Below are 26,296 nucleotides of genomic sequence, written 5' to 3'. Positions count from 1 at the left end.
GTCTTAAGATTGGCACTTGAGATAGGTCCCCTGTCTCCTGTCATACTCCCCTTTCAACCCACTTCCATGGGCTTCAAGAAATAGCCTCCAACCAGTGTCCCAGCAAATCTCTAAGAAATCCTGGCAAGCTAGTAATTGGGGGTGCAGGTGGGGTTCCAAGACTCGACATCCCTTATATACTCAAACATATCTGGATGTAACTTTGGGGCTTTGGACTGGGGTGAGTGAGGAAAGGGCACGTCTGTCTGAGAACACAGGATAAGCAGAGCAGGCTGCTCCAGGGTGGAGGGAAAAGGGAGGGGAGAGGTGAGGTGCTGGAAGGGGTGGGGACAGAAGGGCTGGCCAGAGCAGGACACTGCTGCTGCTGCTGCTGCTGCTGCTGCTGCTGCTGCTGCTGCTGCTGCTGCTGCTGCTGCTGCTGCTGCTGCCGCTGTGTGCAGGGGGCATTCACTGTAGGGACAACGGGACAGTTGGGACAGTTAGGACAGCAAGACGGGACCTTTGAGTATCTTTTTCTCCGTCTTCAGTCATGACAGAGAACTCGGACAAAGTTCCTATCACCATGGTAGGACCTGAAGACGTTGAGTTTTGCAGTCCCCCGGTGAGTACCTCCTGGGTCCCCAAGACTGATGTGGAGTGAGTCCAGACACAGGGACCGGGGCTGCGTGTGAGTGCCAGATCCACTTCTGGAATCAGGTATTTGTGCTGTTGGATGTGTGGTGATGAGGGAATCAAATGAGAATGCCCAGTGTGTGGATGGAGTGGCAGGGTGCACAGGACCCACCATAGGTGTGGAGGGGACCTCTTGTGACAGCAGAAGGTGCAGGGCTGAGGGGCTAGGGGCCCTACCTAGGGGAGAGTCTGCTATGCCTGAGGAAGCAGCCTCTGAGTGTGCTTGGGGCCAAGGCTCCCTACTCCAATCCTCACAGTTCCCCGGGGACACGACACAGGGATGGCGAGTGTGGTGGTGCGGTAACCAGTCCATCTCCTGCCCTGCAGGCATATGCCACTGTGACCGTGAAGCCCTCCGGGAGCCCTACACGGCTGCTCAAGGTGGGAGCTGTGGTTCTCATTTCTGGCGCGGTGCTGCTGCTCTTCGGGGCCATTGGGGCCTTCTACTTCTGGAAGGGAAATGACAATCACGTAAGTTCAAAGAGTGGTTCCAGTGGGGATGCAAGGGCCGCCAGGTGCCAGGGTGGCCGAACCCCTAGGTGGATCCAGAGCGCCGGGCGGCCAGTGGGCACAGCCTGCTGCTTCCTTTGGTCCCCTTCGTGGGTCTAGCCCGAAGTGGGTAAAGCACACAGGGTAGGCAAGCTCAGGATTTCTAGGACGAGAACAGAAACTGAGACTGTTCCAGAACGCCTTGGACACCGTGGGAAAGTCACTCTACCATCACAGACTAACGCAGCTACCAGGCAGTTGTGAGGCAGTGGGTGGGGCACGCGGCCTCTCTGAACTTCTTATCCAGAAAGCAAGAAATGAAAGTAAATGACCCTTAATGCCTGTCCCAGCTGAGGAGAGCTAATCGATTTAAATAGGACAAAGGGTAGAAGGAATATTCAGACCCACAGCTGAGGGAAAATATCCAGAAAGTTCTCCTGTCTGTGACCTATTTATTCACTCTCCCTTTTCTGGGTTAAAACAAAAAGTCAGACTTCCTTAGAGGTAACAAATCTCTTTTAAGAATCAGTGCGGTCACCTATGATTTAATGGCAAATGTCTCACTAACTACTCTCCTCCCTTTATCTGCCCATTGCGATTAAGGCTCGATAGACTCTCTCAAGGAGTATAAAAACTGCTTCTGTCTGAACTGGGCAGAGTTCCAGTGTGTTCTCCAAATACCTGACTGTGTCCACCTATGTAAAAGGGGGCATTTTATCTTGATGACCACTGCCACACCGGGTATAAGCTTATTTCAGCTCATGAAAAAGAATTCCATCTCCAGGGCGCACACAAAGGGCTCTTTCTTAATCACTGTCCTCCAAGGATCGCTGACTGCCTCTTTTCCTCCTCTCCCACCATGAAATTCAAAGCATGAACAAATTCCAGTACTTAGAGAAATGGTGCTGAGAGCAATTCAGCCATTTTACACATCACATCTTCTGCAGTCACTGCATAATTTGTATTTTTAACTCAAATGCCTAACGTAGATAACCACGCCACTTAGCACGGAGTCTGTTTTAGAGACTATATCAAATTTACAAGCATCAGTTTGTAAGATCAGAATTGCGCTGTATTTTCTGTGGATTTGAAAAGTGCCTTAATGTATTTGTATTTTAAATATAGACGCTGGTCCGGATGCTTGTATATGAAAGCGCAGAGTGTGAACATGAGAGTGATTTTAATGTCTCTGTCTCCATTAGTAGCAGGGTTGAGATTGTCACCCTTTGGGAAATGGGATGGCGTTAGAATGTAAATACCATCTTCTAGAGAACAAAATCTCCATGATGAAAGTAATTTGAAGACAGAAATAGCTTTGCTTTTTAAGGTTTTTTGTTTTGTTTTGTTTTGTTTTGGGTTTTTTTTTTTTTTTTTTTTGGTAAATATTTTGGCCATGAAAGCAATACCATTTGGCACTTAATTAAAGACAAATATGGCTAGCTGACTTCCTTAGAGGTAACAAATCTCTTTTAAGAATGAACCATCACCCTGAAGAAGTGAGTTCCCTCTCTTCATATCTTTCATTTTCCTGCAAGATGTTTGGTTTAAGAGAGCAGTATTAAATTCTAAGAATATGGAGGAATAGTAAATCACATTTTATTGCGAACAATCAAAGTTATTGCTATTTCCTACACAGACAAGAGAATGAAGAAAATCATGGCATTCTTCTTTTTCTGGAAAAAATTGTCTAATGCTGTTCTATATTATTTAAGTCTGGCAAACAAATCACAAAATTTGAAGTAGAGTGCACTCGGCCCTGCCTATGCTATGCACATTCATGGATCTGCTGTCTTTGAATATAACTCTAAATCACCCAAACACGCCATAGTCACAAAAAGGTAAGTGTGTCTATCACACAGGGACGAGCTTCGAGCTAATGGACTCCCCATTCTCTGGAGAGTTCCGTGCCTGGGCTCTCTGCATTCGTTCACAAAGGAGAACCAGCTGTAAAGTTCTCGCCTCTCCCTTTCATATGGCTCAGTCCCCAAGGACAAGTCTGCTCACATTTAGCTGGAGGGTTACCAAGCACAGGGTCCTAATAATGAGGGGATCACTGACGGAGCTCAAATACTGAGGCCATTTTTCATCCACGTTATTGTAAATGGAACAAGGCATTGAGATCTGGGAAATTCCCATCGGTGCCGGACAACTGACAACTCTACAGGTTCAGTGAGGGGAGGAGACCGTTGCTTGGGGCCTTGTTCATAGATTAATTTTTCTAGACATTTTCCCAAACATTATGTAATTAATCTTATAGAACCGAGGCCTTATTAAAAACTCATTAGCAAATATCCTTGGCTGTAAAAGGCACCATATTGAGCAGAATTTTGGCAAATAATAAACTTCGTTGTACTCAGTGAGAAATAGCCTTAGGTGCCAACAGCTCCCTGGGCTTAGAGAAGATAACGTGATTGCCTCTCCAGCAACTCAGCCTCCTGCCCTGCTCAGAGCCCAGAGCTTTGGAAACTGCACACTGCCTTCCTCCCTCCCCTACTCCTACCCTACCCTTCCAAGAGGGCACAGGCTTTTCCTGCAACCACCAGCATGGACATGCCAGGCAGGCCAACTCTATCCAAAGGATGCAAGCTATAGCTAAGGAAGCTTCTTCTGAGGAGAAAGGTGCAACTGTTGGAACGTGAAATTAGGCCAGGAAGGGTCAAAGCCAGCCTGGGACATAGTATGATAAACTATGATATGTATGGGGCAGGGAGATAAAGAGGAACCAGCCAAAAAGAATTTCTATTGGCTAAATTCTTTTTCTTTTCTTTTTTTTTTTTAAGATTCATGTATTTATTTTATGTATGAGCACACTGTCGCCGTCTTCAGACACACCAGAAGAGGGCGCCAGATTCCGTTACAGATGGTTGTGAGCCACCATGTGGTTACTGGGAATTGAACTTAGGACCTCTGGTAGAGCAGGCAGTGCTCTTAACCGCTGAGACATCTCTCCAGCCCAATGGTTAAATTCTTTTTTTTTTTTCTTTTCTTTTTTTCGGAGCTGGGGACCGAACCCAGGGCCTTGCGCTTGCTAGGCAAGTGCTCTACCGCTGAGCTAAATCCCCAACCCCCAATGGTTAAATTCTTAAATGCTGCACTGCCTTAGTTTGCTGTCCTCTGACTGCAGGACAACCATGCCAGGAAGAAACTCACAGGCCAAGGTTCCTCGAACAGTCGCGGCTAGCCCATGTGTACAATGGCTGCTCTGAGCTCCCAGGGCAGAACAGAGCCTGCTTTCTCAGCTGGTATGCAGAAAGGCCTGGTTTTAGCCAAAAACAAAAAACAAAACTTCAGACTTCTATAACTAGGCTCTTCTGAGGGAGAAGGTGGAACAGGCCGCTGGGCTCTGCTCCATCTCTGTTAAGTCTGAATCCTACGGGGTGGCCCCGCAGTGAGGGTGACTTAGCGAACTGGAGGCGGCTGGGTTCCTGGAAGGAGGCAGGAGGGCACGGACGGACATGCTGGAGTGGTGCCCATATTTCTTCTCTTGCTAAAGGAAGCCGGGTACGGGGGAAGAAGGGTAGGAGTGACAGAGCCATTTCCACATCTCTGATGATAAAATAGTGCTCTGCGAGTCTAGTACTAATGAGTTTTCTCCGAGTAATGATCCTGTAACAACGGCTACGTTTTCTAGTGTTTATCCAGGAGTAATAGTCACTCTTCATAATGAGGGAGGAAAGTCAGACTGGAATAAAATCACAGCTCTTTGCAGTGCTGAGTGGCTGACCTGGCATGAGACAGAAACTTCGTCATCGTTTCTCAGCCTTTCCCCTGTGAAGGCTTGCACATGTGTACTTGTGCGTGACCACACATGTGCTTTCTATGTTAGGCAGACAATAGATAATGGATGATTCATGAAGACAGATAGCTACCTAAAGTCCTTAAAAGAAAGAAAGAAGAGAAACCCTGGCTCCAGTCTAGCAGGGCAGCAGAATGCTCGACAGCAGCAGTGTGTGAATTATTTTTAACCTATTGTAGTGAGTGATAAGCTGTCCAAAAACAGAAAGTCCTTTGGATAATTTCATAGTGGTAGATTTTTGTTTTTGTTTTATCTGTCGTCTTCTTCGTCGTCGTCTTCTTCTTCTTCTTCTTCTTCTTCTTCTTCTTCTTCTTCTTCTTCTTCTTCTTCTTCTCCTCCTCCTCCTCCTCCTCCTCCTTCTTCTTCTTCCTTCCCTTCCCCCTCACCCTCCTCTCCCCCTCTCCCTTCCACCTCCCCTCTCCCTTCCTCCCTCCCCCTCTCCCTTCCTCCCTGCCCCTCTCCCTTCCTCCTCTTCCTCCTCTTCCTCCTCTTCCTCCTCTTCCTCCTCTTCCTCCTCTTCCTCCTCTTCCTCCTCTTCCTCCTCTTCCTCCTCTTCCTCCTCTTCTTCCTCTTCCTCTTCCTCTTCCTCTTCTTCTTCTTCTTCTTCTCCTTCTCCTTCTCCTTCTCCTTCTCCTTCTCCTTCTCCTTCTCCTTCTCCTTCTCCTTCTCCTTCTCCTTCTCCTTCTCCTTCTCCTTCTCCTTCTCCTTCTCCTTCTCCTTCTCCTTCTCCTTCTCCTTCTCCTTCTTCTTCTTCTTCTTCTTCTTCTTCTTCTTCTTCTTCTTCTTCTTCTTCTTCTTCTTCTTCCCCTTTTGAGGAATAGTTTCCCTACGTAACCATTGCTATCCTAGAGTTTGCTATGTAGACCATGCTGGCCTTGAACGTACAGAAATCTGCCTGCCTCTGCCTCTGCCTCCCAAGTGCTGTTGTATATAAGACAGCTCCAAGCACTGTCTGTAATCCTTACCATATGCTACCGCACACATCTAACCTTGACTGGTGAATTTCAAAAGTCATTCTTCAAGCAAAGATGCCACTGTCCCAGCCAAATGCCTTCCCATCCGTCTGTGGGTGGTTCTCCGTCCAGCTACGATAGAATTAAACTTTAGAAAACCAAGCACTGATTCTCAGCCCCCGACCTCACAGGCTTTGGTTTAAGTGGTCCAGATATGGTACCTGGGGCATCAATCTTCATCTGCTCCTGATGTGTAGCCAGGATCCAAGCCCTCTCTTTAAGTAGCTATCAAATGCTACCAAAGAGTTTACTTAGTAAGTATTTGAAAACAATCGGGCTGAGGAGATGGCTCCTTTGCTAAAGTGCTTGCCCTGCAGCCTTCAGGAACTGAACCCACACTGTAAACCTATCACGAGGAGACCAAGACAGGCTTGCAGGCCAGCCAGTCTACTTGAATCGGTCAGTTCCAGGTTCAGTGAGACACAATGTCTCAAAAATAAGATGAAGGACATTAACACACAGAGAGAGGGGGCAGGGGGGAAAATCACTGTATTAACTTACTGGTGTATGAATAGAGTCCTCAAATACAAGTATTACTATTAATTTACTATTAATGCTGTTTTCACCGATCTGTGAAAATGGTGGAACCCACCTCAGTCTGTGGCTCTAAAGATCAGTCCCAAATTGCTTGAAGAAAGAGCACAGCGGAGGTTCTTCTGTTCCCCTCCAGATTTACAACGTCCATTACACCATGAGTATCAATGGGAGACTACAAGACGCGTCCATGGAGATAGATGCTGCCAACAACTTGGAGACCTTTAAAATGGGAAGCGGAGCGGAGGAAGCGATTGAAGTTAATGATTTCCAAAATGTAAGTACATTTCACACATTTACAGAGGCTAACGGGCAAAGCCCTGGCCTTTCCAGCTGGGGGAGCAGCGGCTCTCGGTAGTTACTGTTCTTTACAGCAGCCTCTGTGCGAGCAACCCACCTGCATGTGTAGCTTCTGCTCCTTGAGAAAGCGTCTTGCTTTGTCCTCCATCTCCTTGCAAGGAAGGCGAATACAGAAAATAACAAAGCCCGTTGTGTGCAGTAGGCACAGCTGTCAGGAAGGATATCACTTGAGCCCAGGAGTTTGAAGCAGCCCGAGCAACACGAGATCCCCATCTTCAAGCTTAAAAAAAAAGTTCAGAAGTGAGTTTACCTCTAGAAAATAAAAGATATATGGACTTAGAAGTCAAAATTAAAGCTCAAATAGGAAAATATAACGAACGTCATTGAGGACAGACTCTTCTTGAAATTGCACAGTCTTCAAGAAGGGCTGGTGAGAACCATGTCATTCCGAGTGATATTCTCTAACTTGGTATTTAGAGTGCTCAAAGAGTCTTCAACCACAGCAAGAGCAAAACTTTGGATTTCTAGAGAATAGAGACATTTTAATCACTGGGCGCTTTGTGGATAGTAGATTCTACGTCCATATTTTTCTAATTTCCATTTAATCCAGAAAATAAGCGTGTTTTCTGGCAAGGCCTATCACAAAAGAAACATTTGAATCCCCCTTTTGTTTTGAGCAAAATTTAATCTTCAGGCAATTTGAGACCCTGGGCTCTTTGTTGATACTTCAGTGTGCATCTGCCAACAGAAGTGTCACGGGCTACATTACCCGTTGGCTGACAAAATCTTACTCTCTTCTGTGATGAGGGAGAAGCAATAGTATTTGGGTTCTTCTGCTAAATCTGCAGTAGGCGAAGCTTCATACTGAAGGAGGGCTCTTGAAAATAATGTCTCTTCTGATGGTTCATCGGTCTACAAACATCTCATCAACCCATCCTCCGATTTCTGAGAAAAAAACCAATGAAGCTTTTCATTTACATGAAAGCACTTCTCTGGTGGGAACCAAAACACGCTTTACGAGTCCTTTTGAATTCCCAGCAGATGCTAGCATTAGTGCTCTGAGATGCTGACGAAGCCTGGCTGTGTTCACAGAGGGCCCTGACCTGGGGACAGGCTCTGCAGCCCTGAGTGTGCCCAGCTGCACTTTGTGTGGTCATCACATTGCAAATGGTTCTGGTCTGTGCTCAAGGATAATTTCTCTGGACCTATTAAATGCTTTTACTGCAAAACCCAGGACAGGGCAAAACATTTTTTCTCTGTACCACTCAATATAAACTAATAAAATGTGGCTCCTCTGTTCACATCATTCAATCCAGAACAAAATTGAATACCTGTGATGTGCCGTAATGTCAAAATATGCAAAGGGGGTTGTGAGGATGAATTACAAAAGGCCCCTCACTCCGGGGAGGTTGATGTGTCAAGAATATCCTCTGAAAATATTTTAATCCCAAACCTATATATCTGTTTTATAATCCTTTGCTTCTTTCTAATAATGGTATTGATTGTGTTTTGTTCTCATAGACGAACAGAGCCACAAATATTTCATAAACTGATCAATTCTCTTTGATAGCTTCTACATTTCTCTAAGTCAGAACTGGTGAGTGGAACATTTTTTTGATGGATGGATTGTACCTGCTATGGGTTTAAACAAGCCTGGCCTTTTGAAAAGACATGAATCAGACTCTGTGGTCATCTTCTATTACTTTTGCCTCTATTTTAAACCATCAGTCAAACGCAGGAAGTGTTGATTGAGGCTCACCGTATGGAAGGATGGCGCTAAGCACAAGGGATGGAAGATGATGGACATTTATCCTTCAAGGACCTTCTGGTCCAGTCTAGAAGAAAGACATGCACACAGAAAAGGCTTGAGGTCAGTCCAGAAATGTGTCATGAGAAGCTACGGGCAAAGTGTGCTCCTCACGCAAAGGCGTCCCTGCCCATTAGAGGCTTTGCACAGACACGGCAGAAGGGACGACACTGTAAATTGAATAATCTTCTGAGGAATGATTTGTGGTGCTGAGAACTGAACCAAGGGGCTTTCTTATGCTACTATGCACCCTTCCACCCAGCTATAGCCCTTTGGGGAAATAGCCTGAACTTTAACAGGAAGAACTAGAAAGGATACCTCAAAAGGATCTACAGCCCCCTTCCAGTGCACTCAACTAGGGCAAGGATGGGGCTGGAGACCGATGGAAATGCAGGTGGGGCTAGATCATGACAGAGAACAGACAGTGTAAAAGAAAGGAGCACTGCAAAAACCAGTGCCCCAAACTTTGTTCCCTGAGACATAAGCAAACAAGGGTTGAGTCACAGTTCGTGATTTGTATTCTAAAAGATTATACCCTGACAAGCATCCACGCTGTTGACCAAAGCCAAGTTCTTCAGACCCAAAGCCATATTTCAGTAACAAAAACCATGAGTAGAAACTAAGAGGAGACTGCAGTGGTAAGCACCTATGGCTATTCTTGGTTTTCAGAAAACAACTCTTTTAATATGTGGATATTTGAAGTTTGTGATTTAAAAGCTAGAGGGGGGAAAACGACAGCATGAACCTACCTTGAAAGTAGGTAGGTTATTGATTTCGAAGATCGATATAACCCTCAACTGTAATGTAAAGGAACAATAAAATGAGGGTAATTTATTATGAAATATGGATTTCATATGTACATGCTCCGCCAGATGCATTAGCGGACATTAATAAAGTCAAGTGCATCCACTGGTTGTTCGAAGACTGTCAGTGCCACACCTGCAGCGCAGATGGTCACAAGTATGCTTTGACCGTTAAATGCTATGCGTTTTTCTCAGACAGTAGGCACCAGTGCCGATGCCTTGACCGGCATGGCTCTGCATGCCTGCCAACCCAGAACTTGGGGAGCAGAAATAGGGTTGTGAGCTTGAGACAAATCTAAAATTCTGTCTCAAAAATAAAGCAAAACTAATTTACTTCAAGTTCTAAGTAGCTGTTCATAAGAAATTGACTGCTGTGAGCTACGTTCAGTCACTGTATGTTTACCTGGAAGATGAAAATGGCACCCTGTGCCAGGCAAGTGCCACAAGCAGCTGTGATTCCTAAGACACAGGACAGTTGGTTCTTCAAGACTCCAGGGCTCTATGAGACCTACCCCCCAAAAATCAGAATATCTCAATCTTTGTACCAGACTCTTCCAAAGGTTTCTAACGTGCCTGTTGGGGACAAGACTCCCGTCCCTCCTTGAGGTCCTCCCTAGGTGATATCATATGGCTCTTTGGATGAACAAAATGTTAGATTATTTTGTTGTTGTTGTTGTTGTTGTTGTTGTTGTTGTTTTCTTCTTTAAATCTTCCTGTGTTGCCTTTGTTAGCAAGTGTCCTCATTATCATGGCTTCTAGGGCCCAGTTTGTTGGAGGAGAGATTTGCTTGACTTTCTTTTTCTTCTCCATCTGTTTAATCTCTTAATATATACGCCCGCTTGTGGATTTGCAGCTAGACTGTATGGTGAAGTGTGAATTCCCTTCCACTGGTCCCATCCCATGGGCTGTCAGCAACCTCTGCAGTGTGTGGACTGTGAGAAGCAACACTACACGTGGACTTTGTATCTGCAGTAGGATCTACTCTCTCCACACATACTGGAATGACGCACGCTTTCCTCCTGACACATCTCATGGTCAGAGAGCATGCGTGTTTGGGGCTAGAAAACATACTATATAAGGGGGCAGTGATCTCTCTCCCTCCCTTCTTTTTTAAGCTACAAGTCCTAGATTTACATGCAGGATAGGAGCAGCATAACTGTGGGAAGTAGCGTAGTAGACACCAGTGGTTCTCAAGCTGCATCCCTAAGGTACCAGCAGGACAACCTCCAAGGGCTTGATGAAAATAACAAACTTAAGCATACTGAACCAGAAATCTTCCCCCTGGGCTTGGAATCCAACCCTCTGAGTTTTGTCCCAATGACTCTGATACGAACAAATGTTTCTGAGTTCCAAGTACAGGGGAAACTTGGGCTGAAAGACGATTATGATCATTTAAAAACTACTCTGCAAAGTTCCCTTTACCCTAAGCTGCTGGGCCTCAATTCTAGCTGTCCATCATTGACATCTGGTGGTTTAATACTCATAGATCAAGGGCTACTATCAGTGCAATGAGAATCTCTTGGGATAGTCCAGGTTCTGTTTTTAGGTTGGTTGTGTTTGTTTTTTGACAACATCTCGTGTATCTCAGACTGGTCCACATACTCACTGTATAACCAAGGATGACCTTACACTTTCAGTCTTCCTGCCTCCACCTCCCTGGTGCTGTACTACAAAGTCAGTTATATCAACCATGTTCTTAAAACCTCTCCATGGGACTTTGGTTCCCAAAGCAGACCTCCGTCAGGCCATGCCTCTTCTCTGTCGAGGAGTTGGGTTGAGAGAAACAAAGTGAGAGGGTTATAACCTGTAGGCCTTAAGCTACAAGTCCTAGATTTACATGCAGGGAAGGAGCAGCAGAACTTTGGGAAGTAGCCTGGCAGATGTCAATGGTTCTCAAGCATGAACAAGTGGCCTGCTGTACGACCAAGCAGGCCTCAAAGCAAAGACTGGGCCATGCAGGAAGACTCAACTTCCCCACCCATTCTAAGTCTGTAACCTGACTCTGTATGTTTCATGTCCTGAGAGTGAATATGGTAGATTCCTGTGATTCTCCTGCAGCATGACATTTGGTTAACTTCATTCTCCATTTAAGAATCCTGAGCCCATAGCACTGGATTTGTGAAGTCTTAGTGACGTCATCCAGTACAGCCTTGTCCTACACTGATCTCAACACAACGGGAGGTTGTCGAGGTTCAGACATGTGGTGGAATCTACATTATTAGGCATAAATGTTATGACCTTTTGGAATATTTAGATCACCTATTCATCATGAAATGACATCAGCCAAGTCAAGTAAACACTCCTGGGACAGAATGTGCAGTTCCCTCTCACATCCTCTTCAGGTGAGAGCAGTGCCCAGCTGTCAACTCAGAAGGAGCTCTGTGCCAATGTGTCTCTTAAGGCTGGTCCCCAGCCAGGAGGAAACACTGTTTATATCTCAGAGGGGACAAAACAAAGCATCAAGTCCTCTGGTAAGGTTTAGCTCCTGGTGCTGTGTAAAGTTTTTCTGTTTACGTCAGACTCAGTGACTTGGGAAAGCTCAGAATTAAGGGAATTCATTAATTTGGCCAACATGCACATGCATACTTCAGACACTGATCTCGAGAATTTTATAACTGAGAACCATAGACTAAGTGCCAAATGAAAGATGAAGCTTAAGAAAAGTCAGAGACAGGGAACTCACCCAGGCCACCAGCTAAGAAAGGGCTGCACGGATGGAGGGGCAATTCCTGAGCTCTGTACACACTGGGGTAACCAACAAGAGCTATGTGGCTATCATCACCCCTCCTGGGCATGGTCTCTATCCTCCCTGCCATTCCTAGCCTTTTCACCAGCACTATTTTTCTCTGTGACCCTTATTTCTACCTGAATTTTTATTTTCTTCTTATTGGAAAACAATACTAAAGATAAAGTCCATGGCAGCCAGTATTTTATCTTACATTTACCTCTACACATAATGGACCGAGTGAATAAGTGGATAAACAAATAAACTTTTATCTCATAGGGCATCACTGGGATCCGTTTTGCTGGAGGAGAGAAGTGCTACATCAAAGCACAGGTGAAGGCTCGCATCCCTGAGGTCAGCACTGGGACCAAGCAGAGCATCTCTGAACTGGTGGGTACCAACACACACGACAGACAGAAGACACTGGAGACCTTTCTCCTTGGCAGGTTCATGACTACAACCTAAGTTTTGTTTCTTCTCTACTAGAAGAACTTATCTATACTGCTGGCTCCAGGCCGTCTCTCTGATGTGGTGCAACATATTTAAGGGTTTGGGAAAGCATGTTTTAAAGTGCATTAGTTGTGATAACTCAGTGAGGAAAGCCACTGGCTGCCAAGTATTACTCCAGAAATTTGAGAGAGAAAAAACAGTCCCGCCATTTTGAGCCAAATTTGAAGCAAGCTTTAATTAAATACCAGCCAGGTTGATGGACTCTGGCCAGGTCCACATTTTACAGAGGCTTAAAAAGGCAAACCCCACAGTTCACTGTATTTCCCATCAGGTCCGATCAGGGGCAAGCATACATCCCTCGTATTATTTCTTGCCTACATACCTTCCGCCTACATTCAGTCAAGCACATCCAATACAAAAATCAAACAAACAAACAAAAAACCCAACTTGTTTAGGGGAGCAAAAACATGTGACTTGAGCAAGTGGGGCTTACAGATTAATTCTGGCTCCTACACAAGCCTGACAATCTGAGCTGGATCTCTAGAACCCACATGGTAGAAAGAACAAACCGGCTCTTTCAAATTGTTCTCCAACTTCCACCTGTGTGCTGTAGCTACACACACAGACACACACAAACACACAGACATACAGACATACACTCAGAGACACACACACTCACACAGACAACACACACACACATACAGACATACACTCAGAGACACACACACAGACAACACACACACACACACACAGACATACACTCAGAGACACACACACACTCACACAGACAACACACACACACATACAGACATACACTCAGAGACACACACACACAAATACATAAACAAACAAACAAACAAACATAAAAATACCTAAAAGCATTAGTGATTTGGTACTTAGGTAGTCCTTATTTACCCAATGTTAAGTGGCTATCGGATCAGTGATTAGAAGTTCAAAATAAAATAAAAAGACCACAAGGTAAAATCTTCATAAAAAAGAGACTTCAAGGAGGCCCCTAGCCTCAGCCCCACAAAATGTGGGAATTCTTCCCAAATGTCCTGGATAGTTGGTCACCCAGAAGGTGGGTTAGAGCACTCTTCCCATGGATGTTTCATCCAACCCTGAGCTGAGATGCTCCCCACAGTTCTTCCCTTTGGTTCAAGTCAGGTTAAATGAAGCTATACGAACCTTGTAAATTGTATTTCTTAAAGCAAGAAATTGGATCAAAAGCCTTTCCAGCAGGGCCAAAACTATAGCACTAAGATATACCTTCATAATTTTTTTCTTAATTGCAGGGTCTCCTTAAGTCAGACAGGGTCAAAGTTAGCCTTGAAAGCTTGGAGTAGAGTAGAACTCACTACCTAGCCCATGCTGACCTCAAACTCTACACATTTAAAAACCATAATTCTTCCATTTGTTTCTAGTTTCCATTTGCCTTTAAGCCTGGCACTTTGTTGGTTTTGTATTACTGGCAATTGAACTTAAGTCCTCACACATGTAGGTAATCATTCCACGAGCTGTAGACCAGCCCTAAACCTGATTTTTAAAACTGTGTTTTATGATTACACAGAGTCCTAGAGACACACTTAATAATGATGCTCCCTATCTTACACTTTTACAGTAGTCACAACCATGAGCCGTCTCTTATCTGAGCTGTGGCAGGGATAGTGGGAGAAAAACAGACCCGTGAGCCATAAAAAAACAAAAACCAAAACTGTAGATCCAAAAGCCAGCGCTGCCACCTGCTGTGAATGTGGCTGTAACTTGAACCTCACTTCTGTCCCCTTCCAACTGCTACATACACATTGTGCCCACAGCCTCAGAACCTACTAGAAGGTGAATGGGAAGGCGGTTGCTCATAATTGCTAATTTTATTATGATCGTCTCTGAGCCTTCTGTATCCCTGAGAGAGAAGTAAAGGGAGCCACAGATCCCTCGGGGCCACTGAAGGAAAGGGTGCCTAGAAACCACCTAATTGTTTGTTCCCAGGCGAGCAGCAGCAGGTGACATCTCAAAGCAGAACAAAACACAAGCTACAAACATGCCCGGAGGCTTTGTAAGGGGGCTGGGAAGTCCTGATACTTCTCATGGACACCCAGTTACCCCAAGTTCCCTCTGTAAGGTGGCCTCTGGACCTTCAGACCCCATGTTCTGCTTGTTCTCCCTGTGCTCAGTGCAAACGCCCAGAGGACAGCCTATACACTGGGTGGGAAGCGCCTCTGCTGTAGCCCTGGGCTTCTCTTCACTGTACAGTGTTCACTGATGCTGTGCTGCCAATACACGGCTTATGAGCTCAGCCTCTCTCCTGCCCACCCCAGAGTACCTGGCTCTGAACATGACTTTATAGTATACCACCTTACACCACCACCTCTCTTTCTCTCTCTCTCTCTCTCTCTCTCTCTCTCTCTCTCTCTCTCTCTCTCTCTCTGTGTGTGTGTGTGTGTGTGTGTGTGTGTGTGTGTGTGTGTGTGTGTGTGTGTAGGCTTCTGTGGAGGTAACAGGATAACCTTGGAAGTTGGTTGTGGCTTCTCTCCTTCTACTATGTGGGGCCTGGAGATTGAATTAGGTCACCGGGCTTACCCACTGAGCCATTGTATTGGCTTTAATTATTTTCCGCTCAAATGTAAAACAGTACTTTGATACTATAGAAAAATTGATAAGTCAGTCCGCGGTGGCACATGCTTTGAATCCCAAGGCTTGGGAGGCAGAGGCAGGCTGATGTCTCCGTTTGAGTCCAACCTCATCTGTAGAGCTAATTCTAGGACAGCCAGGGTCACACGGAGAAACCCCGTCTCAGAAGAGATAAATTCTCAGAAGAGATAAATACGTGAAGGTGTAAGAAGAGCAGTAGAATAGCATAACGCCATGATCTTGAAGGAACAAATGCTAATAGTTTGATGAACTTTGTGTCTTCGTGTCTGTGATAATCTTTTCAGAGATGAAACTAGACTATTGCAAAATTCTTATTTTCACGTTAGTTTTAAATGTGGGTTATAGTGTATGAATGGTAAATCACCACGTTTGTCCTTTTTTTAGGCAGGGTCTCATTACATAGACCTGGCTATTGTGGAACTCACAATACATACATAGATACATACGTGTGTGTGTGTGTGTGTGTGTGTGTGTGTGTGTGTGTCAGATTGGCCTTTAACACACAAAAATCGGCTTGTCTGACGCCTCCCAAGTACTCAGATTAAAGGCACAAGTCATGCCCACTTATGACTCTACTTTTGAGAGTCTTTTTGGTCAAATATTTCAGGTACCCTCAATTTCAGATAATAATACCTGAAAATAATTATTCAAGTGTGGCAAATCTTTTGTATTCCAATCTTTACACTTGATTCTGAGACCGGAGCAGACTGTCTTGTGCTTCTGTTGTTTACCGCATGCATGATAGATCCTCTCATAGATAAAAATCAATGCAGAAAGTACAGTGGGGTCAATTTGCCGTGCTCACAGCCTGCGTGCTCCCAGACTGACAACATCCCTGGCTCGCAGGGTGCGAATGTGTGTCATCCCGAGCACCTCCTCCTCTTCTCCACACCCTTCAGGCTGTGGCGGGACAGATTTATGAACCACTTGCTCTCATAAATTTTTCAACAGTTTTGTATAACTTTAAAGGACTACTGTGCTCAAAGAGCAGTCATTTCCTGGATGGAGCCATTTGATTTAAGGTAAATAACTGGATTACCTGGGTGTTACCTTCCTCCAATAACTTTAAGCTGTTTAATGTTAACCATGCCCCTGAGGGAGAAAGCACGAATGAAGTGATGCTTTTACTGTGGTGAGGAAAAAAAACACATTTTAATTTCTCCAACCTACTGCAAAGTAATAAATACATGAAAGGAACGACTTGGCAAAAAAATAAATTTGTCTCCTGGGTTATCAAACCATCCTCAGTATCTTTCTGTAGAAGGAAATCCGGGGCTTAGCTTTGAAATCTCAGTAGTGTGCTTGATGTGAGAAACATCTGAGATAAGTTTTGTTATAGCTAGGAACAGGAGAAATGGTTTATGTTAAATAACACTTTGAACTGGAGACATTAAAGAACCAATCACTTGCTTTTCTCCATTGTTGTTTGGAAGCTGGGGAACGAAAAAAAAAAAAAAAGACTTTTCACTTCAAATGGAGGGTTCCTCTGTCCTTTATCGGATTTCAGGGTCTGTTCAATCACTTTTCCTCAAACACATCTTTGATCGAAAACATCAGATTAACCTAAATCTCAAAGTTGGTATCAAGTAATTTTCACTTCGACTCTCAACACTTCTATTCACACCTTACAGCTGTCTAGAAGCAGGGTGTTGGGAGGTGTGCTGGGTACTGAGGACACTAAAGATCGGAGCCCTACTGCGCCCACTCATCGTGTGTGCACACTCAGAACCCTCCCTGAGTTTACACGAAGCAAAGTAACCCTTCGGTGGCTCGACTCTGCAAGCAGCGTGCACTACCCTCCTCTGTTCACATGGCTTTTCGCGTTTACAGGAAGGCAAGATCATGCCAGTCAAATATGAAGAGAATTCTCTGATTTGGGTGGCCGTGGACCAGCCTGTGAAGGACAACAGCTTCCTGAGTTCTAAAATCCTCGAATTCTGTGGCGACCTGCCTATTTTCTGGCTTAAGCCCATGTATCCGAAAGGTAAAGTTAATTTACATCTTGAAACAGGGCTTCCTGTCTTCAGGGCTCTTGGGAGCCCCCTCCACTGACCTGAGCGTGGTAGGACAAATAGAGTAGCTTGGGATGTTTGTCTCAGAGTCTTGGTAATCAGCAGGAGAGATATAAGAGAAGGAAAATGATGGGGGTGGGGGTGGGGTGGGGTGGGAGTGGGGCGCGCTCCGCAGCATGGAAGGGAAGGCACAGCAGGGTTAACAGGAGGCAGGGCAGGAAGACAGAGCACTTGCTCCTAGCTGTGGTGTTTATTTATGACACCCCTGCTTCTTCCTGTACTGCCCCTTAATCTCAGTTGTTCGCACCTTCCAATTTTACATTTCTTTATTCTCAAAGCACAGCATCAGGGGACTAAGAAGCTGTCATGCTGTCGATGGTTTATTATATTCGAACCCAGAATTATGGGACAGCCAAAAGCTGCTGTGGGTATAGGCTGAGATTCCTCATGTTCAAGGCTGGAGCAGCCGCTTCCAAACACAGAGAAAATAAGTGCAGGGTCCCCTCGGTGTCAGGCAGGAGCACACACCTCTGAGCCATTTCTGGGTGACAAAGGCCAGGTGATCCCAGCAGGCCTCACCGTCTCTCCTCCCCAAAGGGCCTTCCACTTCATTTCTAGTGCGGTCAACACACTGGTCTCCCCAAGGCCTGCTTTGTAGCTGTGGCTCAGGTGAAGAGAGAGGCTTCTCTCCTTGCACAAATGAGATAGGCTGTTTTCAGAAAAGTTTCATTGAATAGTAGGAGACAGCAATGAGGAAATGGACAAAATGTGGGCGTTAAACCCGTCGGCTCGTCAGGATACTGTTCAGAAGAGAAAGAACAGTTACCTGAAAAAAAACAGAAGCAGTTCTGTGGCTGGAGGGTAGGGATGGTTGTACAGCAGCACCGGTAAATGAGCTTAATGCCCTGAACTCTACAAATAAACCTCGCTAAAAACGGGCAAGGCCTGGTAGGAAGCAGTGCTTGCTAATCCAGGCACTAGGAAGGCTGAGGCAGGAGGACCAGCTGAAGGCTGATCTCGGCTACACAGTGAGCAAGGCGAGCCTGTGTCATACGCTACCTTGTCTATTGCCATGCTTGCTTTACCACAATCAAAACAACAGCCTCCCAGGCGTAGCAAGTATAGATTTCTGATTCTACCATGACTGTTCACAAGTCTCATCTTGCTCTAAAACCTGGAGAAGCAGGAGTCATTGCACGCCTGCCGTCTCTGTCCGTGCATCCCCATCTCATGGCCACATCCTACTTTTCAATCCCCACTACTGTCACCTAAGTGAGGCCTCTTTGCTGTCTACCACCCAGAGCCATTATCCTTTCCATGCACGGACTAGAATCTCCCACACTACCATACAAAGCTCTCCCTGGTCTCAAGACAAGCCTCAGAGCTCCCTTGAGTTCATCCCCTCACTCGTTTACAAAGTGTAATTTACAAAATAGCAGGAAGGGCTGTCCTACACCAGGTAACTTGTTCTAGGCGAGGGACACAGGGAATGCCATGGAAAACAGTCGATACTCTCAGAGTTTCCTGTTGCAGGGCTGGGAAGACAGCTCGGTGGATAAGGACCAGTGGTCAGCCAGGAGTCTAACTGTGAGCCCGGGTCCTAGTAAGAGATGGATATGAAAAGAAAACACAAAAACAAAAGACAAGGTAGATGGCTCCTGAGGAACAACACCTGAGGTTAACTAAGCAATGACCCAGACATACACGAAATAGCTAGACTGTGTATTAGTAAAAGGAGATTTTTGGAAGCTACCTATAGCTTCAAATCTTAGTTCTCAAAAATAACATTTGTATGCCAACATCCTTAGGTGTGGTTTTTCCTTAAAAAAAAAAAGAAAAGATTTATTTATTTATTCATTTTATGTATGTGGGTACGCTGTCACTGTCCTCAGACACACCAGAAACGGGCATCAGGTCCCATTACAGATGGTTGTGGGCCACCATGTGGTTGCTGGGAATTGAACTCAGGACCTTGGGAATAGAGAGCAGTCAGTGCTCTTAACCGCTGAGCCACCTCTCCAGCCCAGGTGTGGTTTTAACCAGCCCTATCTCTAGACTATGAATGAAATATTGCTATCTCCATTTTAGACAAAGAAACTAAGGCTCGGGGAGGCTCTTCAGAAAATGCTACGCTGCACCTTCCCTATCTGCTTCTCACCCGTCAGCTGCATGGCATGATTCATGCCGAGATGGTTAACTGGAGCGCTGGGTTGGAAGTCAGGGTTCCTATCTAGACCTGGCTGTTACTCAGTCTGTGGTCTTGGCCAACCACTTGGTCTGTACTTTGATGCCCTTATGCCTAAAAATTCTCATTTTTCTATCCCATGAGGTTTGTTTCTTTAAGAATTAACCAAGACAATATCTCATATGAAAATATAAAGCTTTATATCTATATAACAAGCTACTTATTATATAGATATATATGGTACACACACACATATAATATACTCCCACCCCCATATACTCCCAGTCCCCCATACACTCCCACATATACATTTCTAAGTATATGTAAATACACACACACACACACACACACACACACACACATATATGGCTGCAGGTTACAGCATACCTGATCAACAGTGTTTTCAAAATGTAAATTGAACTGTATGTATAACCCAAAGTCAATAGGTTTCTGGCATGGCGGCCACACCTTAGTCTCCTTTTCACTTACCATTTTGCTCTCTGTAGCATGTTACCTCATCATCCTTGTGCTTACTTATCGGCTCCAAATTCCAGATAGAACATTTACATCCAGGAAAAACACCCAGAAACAACTTTCACACACACACACACATATATGGCTGCAGGTTACAGCATACCTGATCAACAGTGTTTTCAAAATGTAAATTGAACTGTATGTATAACCCAAAGTCAATAGGTTTCTGGCATGGCGGCCACACCTTAGTCTCCTTTTCACTTACCATTTTGCTCTCTGTAGCATGTTACCTCATCATCCTTGTGCTTACTTATCGGCTCCAAATTCCAGATAGAACATTTACATCCAGGAAAAACACCCAGAAACAACTTTCTGTCCTCTTCTATCAGAAAGTAAATTAGGCTTTCCCACCCACGGCGCTAGCCTATTCTCTGTTTAGAAATAGCTTGCCTGGCCGCTCCTCACTGCAAAGACGGCAGGGGAAATGAGTGCTATTTTATTTGCTGGGTTCCAGGAGTGAAGTGAGGATAAAAGGTGGGGAGGCGGGGCTTGAGAACAGAAGTTTGTCAACCAACTTCCAGCGTCTGCTGCAGTTATGAAATTGAACGGGAGGCTGGGCCATGGCTCATCCCTGCAATCATCACTAAAACACAGGTCTAATCGCCTTAATTGTTCATGTAAAGGAATTAATTTATAGCAAATTTTACAGAAATCCCAAGAGAGAGAAGAGAAGTAGTGAGAAGCAGTGCTCCCTCTACCACAAGGAGACCACACAGCGAACCTCGAGGCAACGCAGGCCCTGGAAGACTGAGTAACAGAACCAGACCCAGCGTTCAGGATGACGAAGAACCTTTCAACCCTGACAATCCTTACCACGTACGTACCGATATTTTTATGACATGCCCAGACAAATGCATTCCATGTGCTGCTGAAAGGTTATTTCTAAGTGAGCTCTCATCCAAGCATAGACTGCTTCTTCATGTGTTTGGTGCGAAATCAAAGTTGTTTCCCGAGTCATCGGCGGAGGGAGTGTGGGTGGGGGGAGATTGTTGGAGGGTTGTTTGGGTTTTTTTATTTTTTTGTTTTGTTTTTGTTTGTTTTGTTTTGTTTTGGTCAGAGGGGGGAAAATCCATGAAAATAAATATCAGGAATCTGACCATTTAAAAATGTTCCCAAGAATATGCTCTCAAGGCAGCACACAGAATCAAAAGTATTCTCTTTCCCTGCCTGTCTCCACTTTGGCCATCCATTCGGCACATGTTTGTGGATTCCCTGACAGTTCTCAGGCCCTGTGCCCAGAGAGTCAACTGCAGCTTTGGCCCTCAGGGCTCTCAGTCCAGACTGGATAGATTCTCACACAGGTAACGATTCCCTAAGCTACAGTGCTGAAAACTTAGGTCCATAAGAAGGGCACTAAGGTATTAACCCCTCCCCCCAATCTAAAAAATACTTATAACTTACCATTACTACACTTTTCAGAGAAAGAAAACAGAATACGTATTTGTAGCTGGTTTTTAAAATAAAGCATAAGCAGTTTTAAAAAAATACAAAGAAGGGGTTGGGGATTTAGCTCAGTGGTAGAGCGCTTGCCTAGCAAGTACAAGGCCCTGGGTTCGGTCCCCAGCTCTGAAAAAAAGAAAAAAAAATACAAAGAAAATATATAGGGAAGTTGAGCTTCCCAAACCTTCTACCGCAGACATTGTCTCGATAACAGCTTATTAATGACTCTTTGCTCCATGCCTTTGCAGGATTATACACAGAGAAAAACGCACCTGTTCAGCACAGAAATTCCACCCTGCTTTCCAATTAGAAGACAGTATTTGGGAAAGTTCTGTCTCTCTTATACTGCTCCACATTCAGATAGCGGCTTCTAGCCGATTAGCAGCACGCTAATGTAAAGACAGGCATATGCTACACCTTGACCCACTTGGCCTTGGTGGGCATAAAGTCTCTCCCTCCCATTCGATACTGCTAATGCTGTTGTGGTGCCCCTCTAAGTGAGGCGGTCTAGGCGAAGCGGGTTTAGCCCAGAGACACTATGATGTAAGTAGGTCCTTGGCATACATACCAAAGCACAGTCCTGATACGTCTGGGTAGAAAGGAGTTGTAGATTTTACTGGAGGCTACCAAATTGCTTCCCAAAAGACACACCATCTATGTGTCTGTGAGAGGTGACGGACCGTCCTATTTCCGATCAGACTTCCCTGGACACGTGGTAAGGCGAGGCAGGGGCTACTGAACACAAGCCTCATGTACACAAGCCTAAGTACACACCCCAAAACTTATCCATCACCTTTGCCACTCTCTTGCCTTCTGCCTATTTATCACGCCCATCTCTAATTATGTGTAAGGCTGACCATCTGCTCGCGCTAAATCAGTGGTTCTCAACCTGTGGGCCATGACCCCTTTGGGAGTCTAAAGATGTTTTCACAGGGGTCACCCAAGACCACTGTTTATATTATGATTCATACCAGTAGCAAAATTCAGTTATGAAGTAGCAGCAAAAATAATTTTACAGCTGTGGGGGGAGGGGGATGACCACAACATGAGGAACTGTATTGAAGGGTCACAGCATTAGCAAGGTTGAGAACCACGGCACTAAATCCTTTGTGTGTTCTCTCCCCACCCCCAATAGTCCTACACTGCTTCACATATTACAAACGTATTTTCTGGTTTATCATTTTTGACTAATGTATTTTAGAAGGATTTAGAGCAAAAGGTATTCTCCAAATAACCCAAGGCTTATCAGAAAATTCAGAACACCATAGCACTTTATTCCCTAAGCTCAAAGAATAACAAGAAGTATAATCTGAATAAGCAAACAAAATTTAATATAGTTTATTCCCCCAGGTAGCCAGGCTAGATGAATTTGTTCAAGGTCTGAAGCTATCAGGAAGTTTACAGAAGGGCAGGGTGTGACCTGTCTGCCCTGGCTACAGATTTGAGTAATCCACATCCCTTGAAAAACCCCAATTATGTCAACTCTCTCTTTATCATATGCTGAGTTTTAAGCAAAAATAGTTGAAGCATTTTCCTCAAGATCTGTCCTTCATATGCTCCTCTAAGGAAAACCCCTCCAGCGACAACTTAAGATTTCCTCCCAGTTCTGTTAATCCTAATGAGCCTCCCTATGAGGAAACGCCTTCACTAACACTTATACACCCTCCACCCCAGAGAAGTCTGAAATTAATCAGGGGCTGTCTGCTTGTTGTTCTAAATGAGTCTATTTCAAGAGATAAGGGGAAAGTAGCCTGAAAGACTGGTCTGAGGGAATAAGGCAGGCATTCTGAAGATAGCACCAAACACATGCCTCAGACAGTGTGAGGACTGCTGATTCTGTTGGGTGTGACAGCAGCAGTGCGGGTGGCAGTGCAGGTGGCAGTGCAGTTGGCAGTGCAGGTGGCAGTGCAGTTGGCAGTGCAGGTGGCAGTGCAGGGGTAGTGCAGTTGGCAGTGCAGGTGGCAGTGCAAGTGGCAGTGCAGGTGGCAGTGTGGGCAGTGCAGTTGGCAGTGCAGGTGGCAGTGCAGGTGGCAGTGCAGGAGTAGTGCAGGTGGCAGTGCAGTGTAGGTAGGTATTAACCACTCAATCCTTTTAGAAATACTTTTCTTATGACTGAAATGTCATGATACCTTCAATCTTCCTTACATTCACATTGGAAACCCCTTTACAGTACTTCAGAAAAACAAGTAAACTTGACAACATGTTAACATCTGTCAAACTAAGCCAGTGTACTAATGCTCCACAAAGGTTTTCCCATTTTCAAGAAAATTTTGACTCTCCTCAAATTGACTAGACCTAAAAAACAAAAACAAACAAACAAAAAACCCAACAACAACAAACCAATTCACAGGGCAGAGCCCGATACCTCCAGGACAGGTGTTGAGATTAGATCATCTAAAACTAGGGATTTTACTGACCGTGGTGCTCATAACTATAGTCCCAACATTCAAGAGACTGAAGCAAGGGCTGCTTCGAAATCAAGGCTAACCTGAGCTACATACTGAGTTCAAGACTAACCTGGGCTAGTGTGAGGCCCTGTATCACCCTACCAATGCTCCCAAGTAAATCAGAACAAGGGCTTCTTGCCAGTATATTCAATGCATATTTATACACATGCAGAAACCTGACCCTGTAGGTCATCGAAAAGACAAACCAGATATTAAATCAAGCAGAGGGCAGTACTGTGTCTGTCTAGCAACAAGAGTGGAGTCTTCCTTCATCCATAGGATCGTGTTTGGGAACACCTGGGGCTCTTCTTCCCCGTGTTCTGCTGCTGTTAGGCAGGCAGGGGAGAGCAAATGGCTCGGCTGTGGTCTGGGAGCAGTGGAGCTGGAGTAGAAAGCTAGCCTGTCCCACATCAGTGAGTCTAAAGGAAGGCAGCCGTGTCCACTGCCTGAAACATCTGTGTAGCAGTCAGAATGCTCCTTCTGATCTTAATGGCTCTTTTTTATGTTATTTCAAACAAAGTGGGCCGCTCCTGAGTGACAAGCATGGCTCCTTACAGGCATGGAGGCACTTGAGGATGTCATTAAAACACCACACAACTTTCTGCTGGTGACAGGTTAAGTAGGCGAAGGTTCCTTGATGTCAGAAGGGATTCTGAGTGGTGGCAGGTTACGAGTTTGAAACCTTATAACCGATTGTGCTGATCTCTTGAAGCAGTGAACGCAGAATCCGATTTTAAAATAACATGTGTGCTATACAGGGCAGAAAATAATTGTCTTTCATGTCACAGCAGCAGGAAGGAGAGAGCATGACCTTTGACCCTAGACTGGATCACGAAGGAATCTGCTGTATAGAGTGCAGACGGAGCTACATCCACTGCCAGAAGATCTGCGAACCGCTGGGAGGTTACTACCCGTGGCCTTATAATTACCAAGGGTGTCGCTCAGCCTGCAGAGTGGTCATGCCGTGCAGCTGGTGGGTTGCCCGCATCTTGGGCATGGTGTAAATCCATTTCATCTATCAGCACTGCCAAGCAAGAATTAGCACGAGAGTTGAGAACCAAAGAACCATGCCAAGGGACCGCAAAGTATTTTATACTCAACCTGAATAACGTTATCCTAAACGCTGCAGCAGAACCTTGGTTGTGCACCGCTGTGTGCAAATGTACTGAAAGGGTAGTTTTAAGTCTACAGTTACTATCCCTTTACTATTTGCTTTACCAATAAAGTCTACTGCAAGTCTTTAAAAGCTACTTTTGAAATAAACATGAAGTTATTTACTATTTGTCCCAGATCTGTCATATACTTGAATTCCTTTTAATCAAATCATGACTGAGATCATCTCAGTTCTATTGTTTCTATGGAATTCAAATGTTCTTGACTTCACTGTTCTTCACTGTGTTATTTGCAGTCTTGCAAATGTGTCCAAAGTTCCCAGGAAAAGGAAGGAAGGAAAGAAGGAAGGGAGGGAGGGAGGGAAGGGAAAAGAAACAAACTTCAAACAGAAGGAGGGAAGGGACATAGAATGAAATTCATCTAATGAAATTCATTGCAACCTTCAGTGTGATACCCCATGGAATTAACCTATAGCTCCCCCTGGCAAGTGATTAACAAGGGACACCTTGCAGGTTGGGCCATGCCTTTGATCTCAGCACTCAAGAGGCAGAGACAGACAGATTTCTGAATTTGAAGCTGGTCTGATCTGCAAGCCAGGTGACATAGAGAAACCTCTATCTTGGAAAAGAGAAAAAGTTACCTGTCAGGAAGAAAGCATTAGAATAAAGAACAATGCCCGAGAAGGTAAATGGAACACGTGGAGGTTTTAGTGACATTCTAAAAAGCGTGTCTTTACATTCCTGCTGCCGTGCTCTCAGTAAGCGGTCAGAGCGAGTGGGCTTTACGTGTCTAACACAGATCGGGCTGGCAATGAAATCCAATGACCAGGCAGTGACCATCCTGGAAGCCAGCCTGGTAGAGCCACCTGGCAGGGATGGCTGGGAAGGAGGAGCGTGCTTACTTATGACAGGAAAGTCTTCAGGAACAAGCACGGTTTTCAGAGATTGCAATATTAGATCGGGAGGACACCCAAGTATTTTGTAATTTTGACATTTTAGTTTTGCATCCCATAGTTTGAGAGAGGCATGGGGGGTGGGGGGGGAGAGGGAGAGAGGGAGAGGGAGAGAGGGAGAGGGAGAGAGTGAGAGAGAGAGAGAGAGAGAGAGAGAGAGAGAGAGAGAGAGAGAGAGAGAAACAGACCCGACTTTCCTGAGAGAAATTTTTACCGAAACAAAATCTGAGATAGCAGAAAGGTCTTAATGCCAGCAGTCCCCCCTTCTGAACAAGCCTTGCTGTTGTGTGTTTGCCAATTAAAATCTGTATGACATAGAATTTTTAAAGCCTGGCTATCAAATGCTTCCACTTGGTGGGATGAAGAGGATCA

The 26,296-nt window shown here is 45.1% G+C and overlaps 1 protein-coding gene across 2 annotated transcripts; it reads left to right on the top strand.

Moving 5' to 3' along the window:
- The first annotated feature begins 371 nt into the window (after positions 1–371).
- Positions 372–25,137, top strand: Cnmd (chondromodulin). Of its 2 annotated transcripts, none has more exons than XM_006252346.4 (7): positions 372–601; positions 1,000–1,143; positions 6,641–6,781; positions 12,419–12,529; positions 17,072–17,225; positions 20,622–20,788; positions 24,651–25,137. In XM_006252346.4, exons 1-7 carry the CDS (start codon positions 530–532, stop codon positions 24,861–24,863), a joined length of 1,002 nt encoding a protein of 333 aa, XP_006252408.1. In that variant the 5' UTR covers positions 372–529; the 3' UTR covers positions 24,864–25,137.
- The last annotated feature ends 1,159 nt before the right edge of the window (positions 25,138–26,296 follow it).

This window comes from Rattus norvegicus, chromosome 15 (genome assembly GCF_036323735.1).
Source record: "Rattus norvegicus strain BN/NHsdMcwi chromosome 15, GRCr8, whole genome shotgun sequence".
Taxonomy (NCBI): domain Eukaryota; kingdom Metazoa; phylum Chordata; class Mammalia; order Rodentia; family Muridae; genus Rattus; species Rattus norvegicus.
Note: the sequence above shows the minus strand (reverse complement) of the source record. Positions and strands in the feature narration are given on the sequence as shown.